The 19,827-nt window shown below is 43.2% G+C and overlaps 1 protein-coding gene across 1 annotated transcript in view; it reads right to left on the reverse strand.

The window, feature by feature from the left end:
• Nucleotides 1-4,888: 4,888 nt before the first annotated feature.
• Nucleotides 4,889-19,827, reverse strand: part of MATN4 (matrilin 4) — a 67,501-nt gene continuing 52,562 nt past the window's right edge. Inside the window, exons 7-11 of the mRNA XM_060230896.1 lie at nucleotides 18,412-18,534; nucleotides 16,760-17,173; nucleotides 10,178-10,330; nucleotides 8,127-8,231; nucleotides 4,889-5,668 (exon numbers count right to left, since the gene is read on the reverse strand). Coding sequence (XP_060086879.1) covers nucleotides 5,610-5,668; nucleotides 8,127-8,231; nucleotides 10,178-10,330; nucleotides 16,760-17,173; nucleotides 18,412-18,534 — 854 coding nt within the window. The 3' untranslated portion in view covers nucleotides 4,889-5,609. The remainder of the gene's footprint in view (nucleotides 5,669-8,126; nucleotides 8,232-10,177; nucleotides 10,331-16,759; nucleotides 17,174-18,411; nucleotides 18,535-19,827) is intronic.

Consider the following 19,827-nt stretch of genomic DNA (forward strand, 5'->3'; position numbering starts at 1 on the left):
CGGTTTCAGATGGCTCTTCGGGATCCTTGGCCCCTTGGTGATTCCCTGGATGAGCTAGTGGAGACCTGGCAAAACAGGCTCACCACGGCCATTGATGAAATCACTTCCTGGCACCCTCTGCGCTCCCATACAAAGCTGTCACCCTGGTATACGCTGGGGCTACGGCAAATTAAACGGAGGCTCAGACGACTAGAGAGGCAGAGGCAATGAGCTTGCGACGAAGTGACAAGAGCAGCTTATGGGGTATTTATGAGAACCTATGAGATGGCAGTCAAGGCCGCTAAGAAAGTATACTTTACAGCCATGATCACGTCTGTGAACTTGTGCCCAGCACAATTATTTAGAACAATTTGGTCTCTAACTACCCTACCAATGGGTATACCAAATGCTAGGGAATTGGATTTCGGCTGCGAGGTCTTTGCGAGCTTCTTCGCAGATAAAGTCCTGTCACTCCGCCGTGACCTCCCAGTCACTTTAGAAACAGTAACAGAACTCGAGGTTCCAAGCACGTCTTCTAGTCCAGTTTTGGATTCTTTCACTCCACTCAGCCTGGAGGAAGTTGACAGAACTCTACTGTACGCCCAACTACCTGTAGGCTGGACCCGTGCCCCTCTTGGCTAATAAAAGCTGGCTGTGAGGGGCTACAGGCTCCCCTAAGGGAAATTGTCAACCAGTCCCTTCTTGAGGGAACCTTTCCCCGGCCTCTTAAAGAGGCTGTGGTTTGTCCCCTTCTAAAAAAAAAAAGCCATCTTTGGACCCAGCTGAATTGGGAAACTATCAGCCGGTGTCCAACTTGCCCTTTTTAGGCAAGATTATTGCAAGGGCTGTGGCAGTGCAGCTTCAGAGTTTTCTGGATGACGCTTCCATGCTAAACCCACATCAATCCGGTTTTCGTCCGAGTCATGGGACGGAGATGGTACTGATTGCCCTCACAGATGACCTCCATAGACACCTGGATAGAGGTGGCTCAGCAGTGCTGATGTTACTAGACCTGTCGGCAGCGTTCGACACGGTTGATCATCAGTTACTGACCTGGCGCTGGAATCCAGGGGTTAGCCTTGTAGTGGTTTTCCTCCTTTCTCCAGGGTCGGGTACAGGGGATGGCACTAGGGGAAGAACTATTCTGGTGACACCCACTTATTTGTGGAGTGCCACAGGGAGCGATTCTTTCTCCAATGTTATTTAACATCTACATGTGCCCCTTCGCCCAGGTTGCCCAGAGGCATGGGCTGGGTTGTCACCAGCTCGCTGATGACACTCAGCTCTACGTGATGATTGGTGGCCAGTCCGATTCCACCCTAGAAGATCTGTCCGCAGCATTACAAGCTGTGGTGGGGTGGTTCAAGCTGAGTGGACTGAAATTAAATCCGACGAAGACGGAGGTCCTATACCTAAGTCGCTGTGGTCTGGGACTGGAGGTCCATTTACCAACCTTCGATGGGGCACAGCTTATGCCGGCATCCAAGGTTAAAAGCTTAGGAGTACTCTTGGACGCCTCCTTAATGATGGAGGCCTAAGTAGCTGCCACTGCCAGGTCAGCTTTTTACCATCTGCGGATGGTAAGACAGTTGGTTCCCTTTCTTGATTGCGACGACTTGGCTACTGTGATCCACGCTACAGTCACCTCGAGATTAGATTACTGCAATGCCCTCTACATAGGACTGCCCTTGTCCCAAATCCGGCAATGCCAGCCAGGTTGTTAATGGGAGTTCCTTTACGGGAGCATATTTGGCCTGCGCTGAAAGCACTGCGCAGGCTACCGATAGTGTACCAGATTCACTTCAAGGTGCTGGTTATCACCTTTAAAGCCCTATATGGCCAGGTCCTGCATACTTTAGGAGTCGCCTTTCCCCATATATGCCCCAGTGAGCACTTCGGTCCGGAACCCAAAACCGGTTGATGGTCCCCAGCATTGAAGAAGCTAGGCTTGCGTCAACAAGAGCCAGGGCCTTTTCCATCACTACTTCTAACTGCTGGAATGAGTTGCTGGAGGAGGTGAGGGCCCTGTGAGAGCTCACACAGTTCTGCAGGGCCTGCAAAATGGCACTCTTCCACCACTCTTTTTCATAATGACATCTACAGCAATGGATTGGGCCCAGAAACACCACCAGTGGCTTGTGTGGGACCTCCAGACGTTTAAAAATCGACCAGTCTGATTACCACCACTAATATCTTGTTGACTGAATACATCGAATTAGCACCAGATGTTTTAAATGTTTTAACATTTTTATATTTAATGTTTTTTTGTAGTTACTGTTAAATGGTTGGGCATGCTGTTGCTGACCCTCGTGTTTTTAGCCGCCCTGAGCCTGCCTTGGCGGGGAGGGCAGGATATAAATAAATAAATGCATTGGCAGGCAATGGCAAACCACCTCTGAACGTCTCTTGTCTTGAAAACCCTATGGGGTTGCCATAAATTTGCTGTGACTTGATAGCAGTTTCCACCACATAGAGTTTGCTTTATTGTCTCTTACCCAAAAGAGCTAGGTGTAATTTGAGACAAAAAGTTGTAAACAACCATATTGGTTTAGGTAAAATCTAAAACTAGAAACAAAATCTATATATTGTCTTTTTATTAAGGCCAAACTCTTCTTTATTAAGCCAGTTATTGCAAAAATAAAGGACAACCCCGCCCCCCAGGCTAGACCCATTCTTTCATCTGAGAAACCAGTAACATTTGAAGCAGCTGTGTGCACTGGGTAAATCTCACAGGAGATGGATCATTATAACAGCTAATGAAGTAATCAAAACAACACAAATTGGAAGAAATACATTCTGCATTCAGTAATCCTAGCAATGTATGTATAGAATGCCTTTCTTCTAATCAGTGCTTAAGTTAGCTGTGATACAATTATTAATTTAAAGAGCTGTTTTACATAATTTATTTTTATTTATTTTTAATTGACTTTTTGGCTCTTTGTCTTTGGCTCCAGGTTTAGCCTCACCCCTTGCCTATGTGTTCCCCTCCCCCTGGAAATTAAGACTATGCCTGGATTTCATTTCCCCTTCTCTGTTGGCAGAGAATGTTGCCCATCACCCATAACAACTGATTAGATGCAATTACAAAGATTATATGTAGGCATACTTATGTTAGTGCTAATCTCAAAACAAAAGCCTACTCAGATTACTAAATAATTGAATGTTACCAGGTTGAAACAGAAAATCTACATGAATGGAGTGATGCCATTGCAGAGATATGGGAATGTCTACCCAACATCATTATTCTCTTGGGTGATTATTTGGCTGAAACACTAATAATAGTATGCCAATTGACATGCTATTTTAAATATATTATGATTACATGTTTTCATTGATATTATTAAACTAGTCAAAGTTCTCTACCAGACACATCTGAGTTCTTCTTCAATGGTTACATTATAGGATATCCCTCCCACTGCCCACCTCAATGATAGGCTTTTTAAAAGTTAAAAGCTTTATAAAACAATAAGGAATAAACACTAGCCATTTCCAACTTTAAAGACTGTGAAGAAGTAAGCATGTCACCAGATGTCTAGAATGCCGGAGGGACAATGAATCTCCATCAATATGAAATCTACAGTCTTTGTGTATGAGTACAAGTGATATGTGCCATCAAACCACTCCTGACATGACAATTCTGAGTCAATGTCCTCCAAAATGCCTTGCTCAGATCTCGCACACTGAGGGCTTTGTGGCTCCCTTTATAATCAGTCCTTCTGATGTTGGATTTTCCTCTTTTCTTGCTGCCTTCAGCTTTCCAAGCATCATTGCCTTTTCCATTGACCCTTGTCTTCTCACAGTCTGACCAAAATACAATAGCCTTTTCTAGGGAGAGTTGAGGCGTGATTTGATCTAGAAACTGTCTAGGTAGGCAGCCCTTAAGAGAAGAATCTGTCTCTTTTCATCTTCCACCAGAGGGCAAATGGAGTGGGTGGGAGTACTCACAGCAGGGCCTCTGAATAACACGATACATATGCAGGTAGGTGGTTCTGAAGAACACATCATGATGCAGTTGGGGCTTTTTTACACAGGTAATATGGCTGTACTGTAGCAAAATGGTTCAGAAAAATACTTTGGTAAAGGGATAGGAACTGTGGACTATACTACTTGAATAGTATGTACTGTCTGTTGCTTCAAGTATGTTTCTTCTGTGTAATTTCTGCATCATTTAATATGTCATGTTTAAAAGCTTATGCTTTGTTTCAGATTTCTGCAAGCCAAATCTTATTGTGTTATTACAAGGGTCTCCAATGTGGTGCCCATGCACACCATGACACCCACCAACACCTTTCCTGATGCCCACCAAATGTTTTAGAAAGTGCATAAAGGTAATTGAGGTTGAAACACTTGACCAGCGGGGCTTCTGATTAGCCACTGGAGATCTGATCAGCTAGGCAGATTAAAATGTTTCAATGAGTTCTGGTTTTATTCTCTCACTCCACTTTCCTAGTGTATTTTTAAAATTACTTTTCCCCCCAGCACTCAGGCTTCCTCTGTGTGTGGCTTCACCTCATGTGGCAGCCATTTTGTGACTGGATCCTCCTCCTGTGGCAGCCATTTTCTAGTTGTCCCCACCACCCTATGTCAGAATCCCAAATGTGCCCACAGCCTTGAAAGGTTGGGAATTCTTGGATGTCCCATCCTGTTGATTGTATCAGCTTACACTGTGTAATCCACCTTGAGTCTTTTTGAGAATGGCAGACTATAATGTAAATAAATAAATAAATAAAATCAATGTCATTTTTTCAAGGTTTCACTGGGGGGGGGGGGAAGTGTTTTAGAAATCTTCAGCAAGTTTATTTGAGATAAAAATTTACATACAATAAAAAGACGCTTGTTTAAAAAATGCAACTGCCCTGCTTTCAGAAAGAAAGATATATACAAACACAAATATATAGAATTTTTTAAAAAAAAACTATCTGATAAAAATAACGGAATAAATGACAAATTCTCCATCAATACTGTCAAAGTCAGGCCAGTGGTAGGAAGAATGGTTCCAATGGCAGAGAGAATGGTTCTGCAGGTTTTTTTGGGAGCATCTTATTCTAGATAATTTTTTTAAAATTATAATTTTCATTTTAAAATCAGATACTGAATTTGTGTGCAATTGAAGCAAAAATGTGTAGTTAAAGATATTGCAGGCACTGCCATTCACAGTGAAGGATACAAGGGAAACAAAAGTACTGCTCTTCTGCTTAAGAACATGAGAGGCTTCTGGGCCTAAACAGACCTTAACAGCGAGGAACTCTCTTTTCTAGCAAGGCATGTTGTGCTCTGGTGTTCCTGGGTTTGTTGTGAAGCCTCAAGGCAGATTCCATTAATGTCAACCAATCCCAGTAGCTCTCGAGGAAGCTGTATGCCCCACTTCATGTTGATTCCCTAAAATGTCCACTTGTTTAGGCTGAACTGATAGCTCAGCCCTACTATCCATTTCGGGCAAAGGAAAATATTATTCCATCATGAAGTGTTGTCCTCTTTTTCAGCCCAGGAAGAAAGGAGAGGTTTCCCCTCCCTCCCCTCAGGATCCTGTGATATAAGAACAGACAGTCATTTACAACAGGTCTAGGAATGTCAACAATGAGCTAGGGAATGTGTCTGAGCTCCGACTTTCAGGAGGCTGCTTGTTGTAATCACTTTTTGCCAGCAATCTGGTTTTCCAGCTGCTCAAGTCTTGTAGTCATCTGAGAGAGTAGTTGCATTAAGGAAGACAATATGATCAAACAAACACTTACTGCACATAAAAAGGGAGCTGGAGGTCACAGCTGTACAATGCAAACACAACATTGCAAACACAACATGTGGGAAAAGACATGTTTGGATGATTCACAAATATTAAACATTTACCATTTACCATTTATCTGGAGGAGCCTTCTGGTTTGCTGTGGAATGTTGATCTTTTTATGAAGCCTCCATTGGGACCAACTGAAGATTTCTTCAGAATTATCAATTAGGGCCCCTTCATGCATTACATCTGCCAGAAGGGAGCCATTTCAGCATCACTCATAGTGCAGTTAAGAGAAATTAGCTTTATTTCTCTTTACTCATTTCTCCCTGAAATCCAACAATACTTTCCCTCTTTTTAGGAATCTGTCATCTGTTTTGAATTAATTCCTATTTCATTGAGAGAAATTTAAGGAAGGGCAAGAAGGGAGGCTCTTCACAATTTGTAGATAATCATAGGCAGGCAGTGTCTTCCCAAACCTTTCTCTCTTCTTGCTAAAGCATCACCCTGTAGTATGTAACATAAAATAAAAAAGCAACCCTGCAAGAACTAAATATACAAAAGGGGACAGATGTGGTGTAACAGAAAGCTACAAAGAAAAAAAAATTCTTTTTTGAAAGACTGTAAGCATAATCAATGGCTATATCTTAAAAAGTGAATTTTGGAGAAAAAAAAATCCACTCCTCATAACAATGCAAGCTCCTTTCCAAACGGAGAGAACCAACACAGCTTAAGTCTGCCAGAACTGCTGCATCTTTTGGAAACAATTGATTTTCTTCCACCTAGTGGGCACTGAAAAGCTATGGCCAGAATAAAATATAACAACTGCAAGGTGCTTTTATTTTCTGTGGAACCTTGACTCTTTTGTGATGGTTTATTTGGGACTAATTTAAATGCATCTGAAGAAGTGTGCATGCACACAAAATCTTATACCTTGAATTAAATTTTCATAGAATCGTACAGTTGGAAGGTACCTCCAGGGTCATCTAGTCCAACCCCCTACACAATGCACGAAGTTCACAGATACTCCCCCCACACCTGCAGTCACCCCTGTTCCATGCCCAGAAGATGGCAATAAACCTCCAGGATTCCTGGCCAAACGGACCTGGAGAAAAATTGCTACCTGACCCCAAAGTGGTGATCAGCATTTCCTTGGGTGTATAAGGGCCACAAGAACTAAGCACTGATGCAATCCTTCCTGCCTTCCTTATCATGCTCCACCTAAGTTCACAGAATCAGCACTGCTGTCAGATGGCCATCCAGTCTATGTTTAATCACCTCCAACGAAGGAGAGCTGACCACCTCTTGAGGAAGCCTGTTTCACTGAGGAACTTCCTTGGTCTTAAAGGTTCCACTGGACGCAAACTTTGTTTTGGGACCAATTGTTAGATTTTATTCCTGCTTTACTCTTTAAGCTGCCCCCAAGACTCCTCTTTATTTTCACGGGAACACACTGCTGCAGCAATTAACCGCCGGGAATTATTAACTGGAGGAAGCAGACAGAGAGAACTTTTCGCTCTTTTGGATGGGCCGTTGGCCTGATCCAGCATGGCTTCTCTTATGTTCTTATGTTCAACTGATTGGCAACGGATTCAAGAAAGACAAAAAGGTAGTACTAATTAATTTGTGGAATTCACTGATGTAGGATGCAGCAATAGACATTCATTTAGTTGGCTTTAGAAGGCAATTAAGACAAATTCATGGAGGGAAGTTCCATCCATGGCTACTAGCTCTACTGACTGAAGGTAGCCTCCATGTTTTGATGCAGAAATTCAGTGAATGCCAGTTCTGGGGACCAACAAAGGGGAAAGATATCTGTGCCCTATTTGTAGGCCTTTTGGAGTCCTGCAGTTGAATGAAATGTGATGCTGGACAAGATGGACTGCCAGTCTGATCCAGAAAGACTCACATTCTTTGGGCCACAGAGAGGAGTTGCAAGAGGGCAATTTTCATTGAAAGAATGTGGACTTATTTTCAGGTAGACTTCTGGTTTAATAAAATCCCCATTACTTAAAGTGAAGGTGAGCATGGCAGGGTGCTTATGGGGAAGCAGGTAACTGAAGGCAGTCACACTCAACCTCTTCAACTGAGGGAGGGATTGAATCCCAGCAGGCCAAGCAGTTCAGAGACTAGTTATAACACTACTCCCACACTACAGAGTGGCTGGACCCCATCTGGAAATGTTGCAGTCTCAACAAGTAAGGAAGGATGTTGTCTTTGCTTTGATGCAACTCAGTACAAACTTCATACATTTCTAATTGTCTGATTCTGAATAGTTCACCACATGCCTGACTTTTGTATTATCCCAGGCTTCTCCAAATTAAACCCCTCCCCCAACCCAAACAAATATGCATCATAGCAGCGTTCTGGTTTAGCCTGACTCCTGTATCCCATTGCTTTATGCAGGTTACAACAAAAAGGATATGTTTTTCAGTGAGGTCTTCCAAGATTGCAAGAGTGTTTGATTGGAACTGAACAAGGGCCTCACATTCACATGGGTTACGGAATTCAGTTTCCCCTTTGCCCTCCTCTGAAATATCACAAAAATCCATTAGAAACTTCAGCAATGATCCACCATTGATTCCCAACCACATTAGAGGTTCATGACTCCATGGAGAACCTTCTCAACTTTGATGTGAGGCAATCTCTTCTTTTGATGTTCACCTCTGTCCAGTGTCTAGAAAGAGTCAGCTAATTCAAGACCAACTTATACTGGAAAGTAACTAACTCTCCATGGGAAAAAGGCCCAGGGTGTATAGTTATACCCTGAGAGAAATAAGCAAAAGAATTCTTTGCTTGCCTCAGACATTAAATGGGATGCTGTAGATGTGCAATGTTCCCTGTGACAGACATAGATTAAATTCAGAGATATTGGGTCACCACTGAAATATCCCATTGAAATAAATTAATGTGACTGAAAATTCAATAGTTTAGTTCAACCTTTGCCATGTCCAAGACTTGAGCAACTTCTCCAACAGAGAGCAGGAAATAGTCATGTGCCCTCCACAGTACCCGGAACTAGCTCCAGTTGTGAGCCCATCTGGTTACACTGAAGCAGCCATCAGATGAAGAACGTGAAGTAAAATTCCAGGCTTTGGCTCAGCAGAGAGTCTCCTCCCCATAGAATATGTTTATTGTTCTTAATGGTTTTAATTTTGTTTAATACCAGTGAGCCCCTCTGAGAGCCAATTTTGGCTGAAAAAACAGGTACAAATATAGTAAACAAACAACTATTCTCCACAGAAGAATTATCAAGGGCATCACTACAGGAAATGAGAAGCTAAATCATAGCACAGCTGTAAGGTGAATGAAGTATTACGAGTCACTTTTCTGTAAAAGCAAACTCTCCATGAAAGCCACGTCACTTTAACTCCAAATTTAAAAGACATTTGGTGAAAAAATGTTCTCCATGTGTAGTATGAATGTAATAGGACAGGCAATAGCAGACGTGTTCAAATCTGGAGCAGACTCACATTTAAACACCTGTGGGTGTGTTCCAGTAAATATCTGGCATGCTAATTCCGTAGAAAACTGCATTCAGATACAGAGTCGTGGTATAGTGGTTAGACACTAGAATTTGGAAAACCCAGGTTCAAACCCCCACTCTGTTAAGGAAGCTTGCTGGGTGACCTTGGGCCAGTTACTCTAAGTAAATAAAATAAGAATCTAGAGGTTAAAGAAAGGCAAGAGCTAAAATCAGAAAATGCTGCAAAATGATTAACTTAATTGTCTGCAACTTCTACATTCTATCATGTCTTACAGGAAGGAGACATTACATATGCCCAGTGAACTACTAAATAAGTTCATTGAACAAGATATGCAAAATGCATGGAGAATTTTATATTCCATCTTATTAGCTTTGCCATCTATATCTATATCATAGAAGAACATATTGGATTTATATCCCACCCTATACTCTGAATCTCAGTGTCTCAGAGTGGTCACAATCTCCTTCCCCTTCCCCCCCACTCCCGTGAGGTAGGTGGGGCTGAGTGCTCTTACAGTAGCTGCCCTTTCAAGGAAAACTCTGTGATAGCTATGGCTGACCCAAGGCCATTCCAGCAGCTGCAAGTGGAGGAGTGGGGAATCAAACCCGGTTCTCCCAGATAAGAGTCCGCACACTTAACCACTACACCAAACTGGCTCTCTTTTCTGTAAAACCAAACTCTCCATGAAAGCCATGTCACTTTAACTCCAAACCATTGGAGTTTAAAAGATATTTGATGAAAAAATGTTCTTCCCCATGTGTAATATGAATGTAATAGGACAGCTCTGATGAGAGGTAGAAGAGACATCGCAGTAATTTTAGCAGATTCTTGTAGGAGGATACCAAGTTTAGTGCTAAAAAGTCTGGACATGGAACACCTGCTGGTGAAGGACAGAGCACCGACTGAACAACCTACACATAATGGAATTTGATAGAACACATTGTGCAAATCTTTGAAACATACAGCCTAGAACCCACCAATCGCTTACCGGGACAAATGTTGAGTTTGAGATTGTCAACAATATGAGTCATGGTGTTGAAATCTGCTGAGTAGGAGAAGTGCTGATCCACTGGCTCAGAGGCAATTTCTCTCAGTTCACTCTCAACAGCTTTGCCAACACCAACAGCAAACATGACAATTCCTGCAGAGGCAGCAAGACACAAAGAACCAAAATTTACATCTATACAGGATGGGCATCTTGCCAACAATGTTGTTTGGACTTCAGTAACACTCTAGTGTTCTGGAATGGCATTCATACACATTGCAGAATGATCCTGACAGCAAAACTTGAAATATAGGCAGCAGGCACACACAGGTCAATGAGGGCACTAGGATGATTCTGGTGCCCCTAGATGCTGGTTTACAGGGCTTTTTATTTTTGCAGTAGGAACTCCTTTGCATAATAGGGCATACACCCCTGATGTAGCCAATCCTCCTGGAGCTCACACTAGGCCCTGTACTAAGAGCCCTGTAAGCTCTTGGATTGGCTACATCAGGGGTGTGTGGTCTAATATGCAAAGGAGTTCCTGCTACAAAAAAAGCCCTGTTGGTTTAGAAGGAGAATCAATCCTGAGCTGGAAAATTTGAGACCCTAATTAACAGAAGCCAAATTCTGGTTCAAACAAGAACTAAAGAACCAACACTGCTGGTTCTGCCATGACTGATGATCTTTACACCCATGCTCAATATGAATAGGAAAAGATGTATAGATGAGTTTGAGAGAGTTACTACTCTCTCTAAAAGGATTTCTAGCTGCACAGTTTAGCATTTAAGCATACTCAGTCATGTTCATATATTTAACTTCTCTGCAGGACCAAGGTGAGGGGAAACCAATTCTGACTTAGCACAGGGCTGACTGACTGCAATTTTTTTTTCATTTTTAAAAAAATAAAAAGTGGGGAGGGGACAATGGTGTATATTGACTAAATATAGATTCAGGCGTGTAGTCTTGTTAGTCTGAAGCAGCAGAATAATTTCAAGTCCAGTGACACCTTTGAGAGCAACAAAGTTTTACTCAAGGCATAAGCTTTCATGTGCATGCAGACTTCTTCAAATATATTTAAATGCAAGTTACCAGTCCATAGAAGGTGAACAATTTAGCCTGCATCATAATGGAGATGTTTAACAGATTTACAGCACAATCCTAAGGGGGGGGGGCTAAAAGTGCTCTTGTGGCGGAATTACCGCTATGCCGGCGGTAGGGAGACATATGCCGGCGTATCCTCCTCTGCGCCGGCGGAAATAGGGCATGCGCCACTCTCCGGTCGCCACAGCATGCTGCTGCCGTTGGCTGAGGGTGGAGTGCCACCCCGCCGAGTTTTGGGTGTAGCAGAGGCACAGGGCAGCACATTGGCACAGGAGGGGGCTGACCCAGGTGTGTGGCCGCTGCTGGTCGGGTCCCAGATACATTTCGGTATGGGAAGGGACAGGCAGGCATGTTGGTGAAGGCTTTTGCACTGCACGGTTGCTTTGACAGTATCTTTGACTTGCGAGGGGGAGAACGAGGTCTCTCCCCTGGGGCTAACTGCTCGTTTCCAGGTCTCCATGGGCTCTGCATGCGAGGACTGTCACTCATGGCTGGGTAAGTTGCACTGTGCCCCTCCACTGTCCTCCCCCTTCCTTCGCTCTCGACTGCTCAGTGTGTGAGCATCTCTGGCACTTGAATTCGGCAGTGGGCTCCAGCAGGGGGCATTTGCTGACCCTGCTACCTTGTGTTGCTACTTGCTCCCTTCCCATGGTCTGCCCTCTACCCCGCAGTGGGGAGGTGGGTCAGAGACTGTCCCTTTAAGAGAGCGGCTGGCTGAAACGCAGCCTGTTCCTCCAGCTGCCACCCCTGCAGGTGCTCTTGATCTCTGTCTCTGTTTTGCAGGTGGGAATCCAACACAGAGGCTTCCATGTGTGCCGCTCCACCCCCTCTCCACTCCCTCAGCTGTTTCTGCCCGTCGCTCTGCCCATGGTGAGACTGCCCAGCATGCACCAGGGAAACTGTTGCACTATGTTCTGGAAAAATAAAGTCTGATCTGTACCCTCTGTTGTCTCTCCTGCTTGGCATCTGCTGCACGTTACCTGGGCAACCCCCCCCCCCCCGTCAGTGGCCTCTCCAAGGGAATGCCTGGGAGGGTGGGTAGACTTGAGTCTTGGGGGGGGGGAAGAGTGGGCTATGAGCCGCCACGCTGCCCTCGCGTGGCTGGACAGGGGAGGGGGGTGCTGCCCTTCAGCCTGCTCGGCCTGACGGCCTACCTGACCCCACAGGGCTGTTGTGCGCAGGGCACAAAGGGGGGGCTGATGAAGTGGATGCATGCCCAGCGGCTCGCACTCTGAGTTTTGCGGCCCTCTGGGGAGGTGTTCCTTGCACATAGCGAGGGGTGGTGGCAGGGCAACACCGGGGGGGGGGGGAGGCTCCAGGTGGTGGTGGTGGGTGTCTTTTGGACTTGGTGGTCTGCCCGCTCCCAGACACACATTCCAGCCACTGTTTAGAGCAGCGAACTCTTGCACTTTGTGGTTCGTGTTTGTCTGTGCATGCCTCTGCCCATCTGTCTGCCACTGGCAGAGTCTCTGACAGCAGGAGGGTGTGTGGGGATTGATGGCCTCTCTGGTGCGGGCTTTTCGCCCCCTCTCCCGGTCACATGCAACAGGCTGGCCAATCCCGTGGTCCCGCACGAGCCTGTGCCTCCTCCACCCCCGCCTCGGCAGCAGGCCAATGGCATGTGCATGGGCAGAATCACCATGGCGATGGGTGATTCTCTTGCTCATCAGGCTCGCGCTCCCCCTCCACGTGTAGCATAATGTTTCCCCTTTGGGAGCTGACTGTGGCCGCCTATGCTAGTTCTGCACTCGAGCACAGCTACATGGCGGTTCTCTGGACTGGGCTGTTAAGGATCAAACAGGAATAACAAGCTTAAGAAGAACAAAGTTTGAGTCCAGTGGCACCTTTAAGGCCAACAAAGTTTTATTTAAGGTATAAGCTTATACCTTGAATAAAACTCTGATGCTTTTAAAGGTGCCAGTGGAGTTGTACTTTGTTCTGCTTCTTCAGACCAACATGGATACCCACCTGAACCAGGCTTAAGAAGAGTACATCTGTCCATCAGTCTCCAATCTCAATACATTTATTTCCTTTACTAGGCTTCCACCCTGAATTAACCCCAAACAAATGGTAACCAGACAAACTAAGCTTGTTATTCCTGTTTGGTCCTTAAATCTGTTAAACATAATTATATTATATGCTAATTTGCTGCTCATCCTGTACCTACTGTATATGTATGGACTGGTAACTTCAATTTTAATGTATCTGAAGAAGTATATGTGCACATGAAAGCTTTTACTTTGAATAAAACTTCGTTGGTCTTAAAGGTGCACTGGACTCGAACATTGATTATATAGTGATGGACTGTGGACAAAAAATGATGGCAGCCTTCCTGAAATACAAAAGTAGAGAACAGACTGATGGCCGTATCAATATTCAATTTGCTAGCCCATACTTCTATCACTTGTGTTGCAAGGAGGGGCCAAAGCCATGGGCGAGGTGGGCCTGGTTTGATATGTTTATGCTACCCACCCAAAATCTCTGAACTGAGCCTCTGAGTGCCTATCCTTAATTTCTAGACAAATATGATAGAAGAGACGAGATTGACATAGAAGGGGCAATGCAGGATAAAGCAGTGATCTCTGATCTGGTCTATTTTTCACATCACACCACAATAGGTAGGTAAAATCCAAACTGAAAGTATGGATTCAGATGACTGAATAACAGAGAAACACAAGTTTGGCTGATAAGCAAGTGTTCCCAGACATAACACTGGCAAAGGATGAACTCTTTCTCTCCACCCCACCCCCTTTTTTTGTTTAAGGTTTGACTGCAAGGAGGAAGAAGCTGTTTCTCTATTCTGGGATGAGATCAGAAAGGCTGCTTTTACCATCACATGTCCTTATTTCTGGAAAGCAGCATAGTGGCCTCAAATTTTTCTGGGCAATGTAATCTGAGAGCCTGTGCATTTTCCTTCTGGCAATAACAAGAGGAAACCAGAGAATTCTCTAATTAGCCACAAATTCCTGACACTGTCCAGAAACACCAAGTCAGCTCATTGGGCTGGCATGATTTAGCAGATGTTTGCTTCACCTGCCAACAATGGAGAAGTTCTGGATAGTCACCATCATTAAAGGCAGACACTCATCTCCTTCAAACAATTTTCACTGATTTCAATGTGCATATGAGACAAGTAGGCAGAAATATGCCAGCTCTGATCCTCCTTACTGCACAGCTTTCATACTTTGAGCCTGTCATCTATGCATGTACAAACTAGGGATGCTTGAATCCCTGCTGTACTGCCGCACTAATTGTGAACAGGGAGCCAATTTTTCAACAGTCACTTAGCAGTTTGAAACTGCTGGTTACTTTTCATGTATTCCAGCAGTGCAATCAGTAGTGTTTCGCTAATGGATATTCTTATACATCTTGAGATTTTTAGTTTCTTCCTCCTCCTCAGATCTGTTATCATTGCATGCAAATCCACAGACAGCAAATCAATTAGCTAGTGATTATAAACATGGTTTAAAAACATTTGGTACTTGTTTACATGGTTATTTTGTGTACCATGCAGAGTCTAACAGAAAGTTTAGTCCCCCTCCTGTGTCATTTAATACCTAATCCAACCATCTATGACCCTGGGAGAGAACTGATCTCAGGTAATGTGAGGATGCCAAATCACCTGCAAGGCAAGGAATGAAACCACAAGGAAACAAAATTCCACCAGTACAGTTAAAGTACAGCCACAAATGCATCCAATAGTTGTTCAGCCCATATGGTGATAACACAAACAGATCTGAGGCTTGGTTCACAGGTGATTATGGCTGCTGAACATGGAATGTTTGTCAGGCAAACGTGCATGTGAATTTCACAGATCCCTTGTGCAAACTATATGTGCATGCACGCTGTCCTTGTGATAAAAATTCTGCTCACTGTGAATTTCACAGAATCCCTAGTGCAAACTGTACACACATGCACTCTGTCCCTGTGATAATTCTACTTTTTAAAATATTGCAGATTATGTGTGAACTTTGTATGCAGGCGTGCACCCTCACCATGCTCACACATAGGCAGGCATGGAGTCCACATGCTCATGCATGCTCTCCTCTGTGCATGTAATGCCCCTTCTGAAAATGACTGTCATGCCAGATGCTATCCTTTGTATGTTTGCTTACAGGATTTTAAGGCACAGATGCGCCACAGAGTGAAATAATTCCTTCTCTGAGGAGAATCTTGGGAATTGCATTTCTGAGAGAGAGAATAGACTTTCCCAATGTTATTTATTAAAATATTGATGAGCTGCTTTTCCACCAAACAGGGTCCAGAGCTGTGCACAAATTATATCAAAATGCAAACCAATTAATATCACAAACTAAATTGTCCAATCATAATTAAAATATAATAAACTCAGCCCAAGTACACCAGACAAATTCAGCTAAAACACTGCCTGAATGCAAATGTTTTGCCACCTCATCTCACTTCTAGCAGAAATTCATTCCATAGTGTCAGTTAGGGTTGCCAACCCCTAGTTGGGAAATTCCTGAATATTTGTGAGTGGAGCCTGGAAAGGGTGGGGTTTGGGGACATCAGTGGATTATAATGCCATAGAGTCTGCCCTCTGAAGTTGTTATTTTCTGCAGGGGAATTGATCTCTGTTATCTGTAGATCAACTGTAATTCCAGGAGATATCTAGGCCTCAACTGGAGGTTGGCAACCCTAGTTGTCAGTAAATCTACATAAATTGTCCTTTAATGAGCTGACATTGATTGTACGTCCCCAAAAACAGAACCACATGGAGAAACTGTTGGGAGGAATAGAATTGGTGCACAGGTATGTATCAGAGAATATTTAGAACCTTCACCAATCTACAACTCCCAGGGTGCTTGAAGGAACCCATGACAGTTAAACAGCCAATATAAAGCTGCATTGCCTCAGTGCATGTTCAGGAAACACCCTGTTCATTTTTGACACTGAACAAGTATGTACCAGTCCAATGCCTCAAACGGAGACTGGTTTGAGGTTCCACACAAGCCCTTCTGAGCCTTCAAAAAAAGGAGAGATGGAATATAGGTGGGTTTTGTTTCAAGACTGAAATGATTTTTAAGGATAACAATTGGCAAATAATTTAGTTCCAGTAATGCAAAGACCAGATTATTGATAAATGCATTTAAAGTAATTAGCTTTTAATTCTGGCTCAACTATGCCTTCAATAACATAAATCATTTGTACATTAATATTTTTGTTGAGTCATACTACTAAAGTTTTATTTAAAAAAAAAAATCTGCATCTACACCAGGCTTGTAATAGCCACTGGCCTAGTCACGTGAGGCAAGTAAAAACTGTCTCCAAATCAAGCAGGGAAGCTTTCCAACAATTAATCCATTAATTTTCCCTTTTTGCCATTAATTGCTTATGAAGATGCATTGGGGCTGGGCTAGTTTACAAGGAACATGGTAAATATCAGCCCCTGATAGAGCTGTAGGGCTATGAGTGAGGCTCCCCAGCATGCACATCTTCCCCTCAATCTTTCTACTGAACCCTCACCTGATTCCTTTGCTCTCCTGGCCCACTCTGAGATATCATCTTGAGAGCGCCCATCAGTGAAGACCAGGCCAATCCTGGGAACATTCTGGGAAAGAGGTCTGGCTCCTTCTGCCTCAGAGAAGCTGTGTTCCAACATGTGTTTGAGGGCCAGTCCAGTCATGGTGCCCTTCTCCATGTACTGCACTCTCTGCACTGCCTTCTTGACATCTTCTGCAGCCGTGTATTGCTGGAGTGGGAACTCTGTGCGGACACGGCTGGAGTACTGGACCAACCCCACCCGGGTGCCATGAGGGGACACATCCAGGAAGTCCACAATCTGGTTTACAAACTGCTTCACCAGCTCAAAATTCTGAGGCCGGACACTCTTGGAGCCATCAATCACCAGTACCAAATCAACATGTCCAGTTTTGCACTCTAAAAACCAAGAAGAACAAAGAGGTCAATGGATGAAGATAGCATTGGTCTTGGCTTCAAAAATAAGCACAAAGGGGCATTATGAAGAACAAGTCAACAGCATCAAATTCCCAAGAGGTGCTACTTAGCTTTGAGGAGGGGTGCCCAAACTTGCTTAATGTAAGAGCCACATAGAATAAATGTCAAATGTTTGAGAGCTGCTAGAAATGCACATCAGATGTTGGAAGGAAGGAAGGAAGGAAAATAGATGGGGAGGGAAAAGGGGGAGGGAGGGGGAGGTGGAAAGAAAGCAACTTTAACTTTTAATTCATTCTCCAAACTGCCAGCTAGTTTGGCTTGCAGAAGTGATTTAAAGAGACAAATGCCTTCTCTGAGCTGGCTGACAGGGCGGTGGGGACTTAGAAAGCCACATAATATGTGTGAAAGAACCACATGTGGCTCCTGAGCCAGTTTGGCTACCCCTGGCTTTGAGGCTCCCTGCTCCACAAATCTGAAATTTCTCTCCCAAATCCTTGCCCCTCTGTTTGATGGTAATTCCCAGATAATGCTGTTTTTCAAAATATTTCAAAATGAAAGCCTGGCAGTGGCTCAATGAGGTATGATTTCTTGGCATACAAGAAGTCTCAGGTGTAATCCTTGACATCTCCAGTTATCCCAGAAACCATCCACTGGGAAAGACATTTCTCCACCTGAGACCATTAGACTTTAATTCTACCACAGCCTTCCATAGACATCCCATCTTCATGCAGCCAGAATCTACCATGTCTTCTTTGAAGCCACATGACAGTAGTACCAAATAAAGAACACATTCCTGTTCTCCATATCCAGTCATCTGGCACTATTATAAAACAATTGTAAACTTCTTACTTACAATTTTTTAAAGCCTCAGGTTTAAAAATTGAGGTGGCTTGGATGTCAGAACAACCCCAGAGCTGAATAGTCACTGAGGTAATAGCAGCCCCACATGGCCACTCAACATAGATCCAGCCAGTAGAGATGATGATAGGAGTAGGCTCATTGCCTTGTTGTTATCCTCCTACCAGGAACTTTCCCAGTAAATTACAGGGCCAATCCACCTGTTTAAAATAGGTTGGGAAAGGTGATCGGTCAGGATCTAAAGACCATCATTACTGAAGAACATGAGGTCTCATGAGATGCCCTAGCTGACAATGGTTTTCAATTCAGCAAAGAATCATGTTCCAGAACTTTCCATAACAGGCACATCCTCTGATACTCACTGTTACATGTCTTCTTATCTGCCTGGAGCTGCTGACCCTCTGGGCAAACACAGTGGTAAGAGCCTGCAGTACTGACACATTTAAACTCACATCCATGCTCTATGGTATTGCAGAGGTCACTGGCTGAAACACAAGTGATAAGCATAATTTCACCAACCCTATAGAGGACATCATGTTGAAATACATGCAAAGAGGGACCATACATCCATTACTCAAGGATATCACAATCCCATTGGTTGTCTTTTTAAAAAGAATATCCCAACTCTATAGTAATAAAAAGACCCATCTGTTTATATGTGGTACTCATAATCCATCAGACAATAAAAACTAGGACCTTCAAAACTGACCACCAGCTTCAGGATAATCATGGGAGTTCCAGTGCCAAACATGAATGGAATCATGGGAGTTGCAGTGTCAAACATTAAGGGAATCATGGGATTTGCAGTGCCAAACATAAAGACCTGGTAAAGGCAAACCATTGCATTGGAAACTACAGTCATCTCTTTTTGTTTAAAACAATTTTATTTGGTAACATATGGTAACAGTTTATATTTCTTGCATCATTAATAACTTCTTTTATCTATCCCATATATTACTTTCTATCCACCCCTCCCCCTGTACTTGACCCCCGCTGGTGTTATTTACTTAAAGTACTAATGTTTAAAGGTACCCTTAACTAATAAAAACAAAAATTAATATTCTTTTTTCCAAGACTTAATCATTATCAAAAATTGTCCAATGTCCTTTTATTTTCCACTCTTTTTCTACATATCTTCTGAACTTTTTCCACCCCATCTTAAAAACTTCTAAATCATAGTCTCTTAAAATTCTTGTTAATTTGTCCATTTCACTCCATGTCATAACTTTTACAATCCAATCCCATTTCTCTGGTATTTTTTCTTCCTTCCACAACTGCACATATAATGTCCTAGCAGCTGAAAGCAAATACCAAATTATAGTTCTATCTTCTTTTGGAATTTTTTCCATTTGTAATCCCAACAGAAAAGTCTCTGCAACTTTCTTAAATTCATATCCCAAGATCCTAGAAATTTCTTGTTGAATCATCTGCCAATACTTTTTTGCTCTTTCACAAGTCCACCACATATGGTAGAAAGAACCTTCATGTTTTTTACATTTCCAACATCTGTCTGGCATCTTATTATTCATCTTTGCCAATTTCTTAGGAGTCATATACCATCTATACATCATTTTAAAACAGTTCTCTTTAATACTATGACACGTCGAAAGCTTCATAGAGTTCTTCCACAAATATTCCCAAGTTTCCATCTGTATTTCTTTATTTACATTAATTGTCCACTTAATCATTTGAGATTTCACTACTTCATCTTCCGTAGACCATTTTAAAAGTAATTTATATAATTTTGAAATTAGTTTTTCATTGTCTCCAAGCAGAAC

Source organism: Heteronotia binoei, chromosome 2, assembly GCF_032191835.1.
Source record: "Heteronotia binoei isolate CCM8104 ecotype False Entrance Well chromosome 2, APGP_CSIRO_Hbin_v1, whole genome shotgun sequence".
NCBI lineage: Eukaryota > Metazoa > Chordata > Lepidosauria > Squamata > Gekkonidae > Heteronotia > Heteronotia binoei.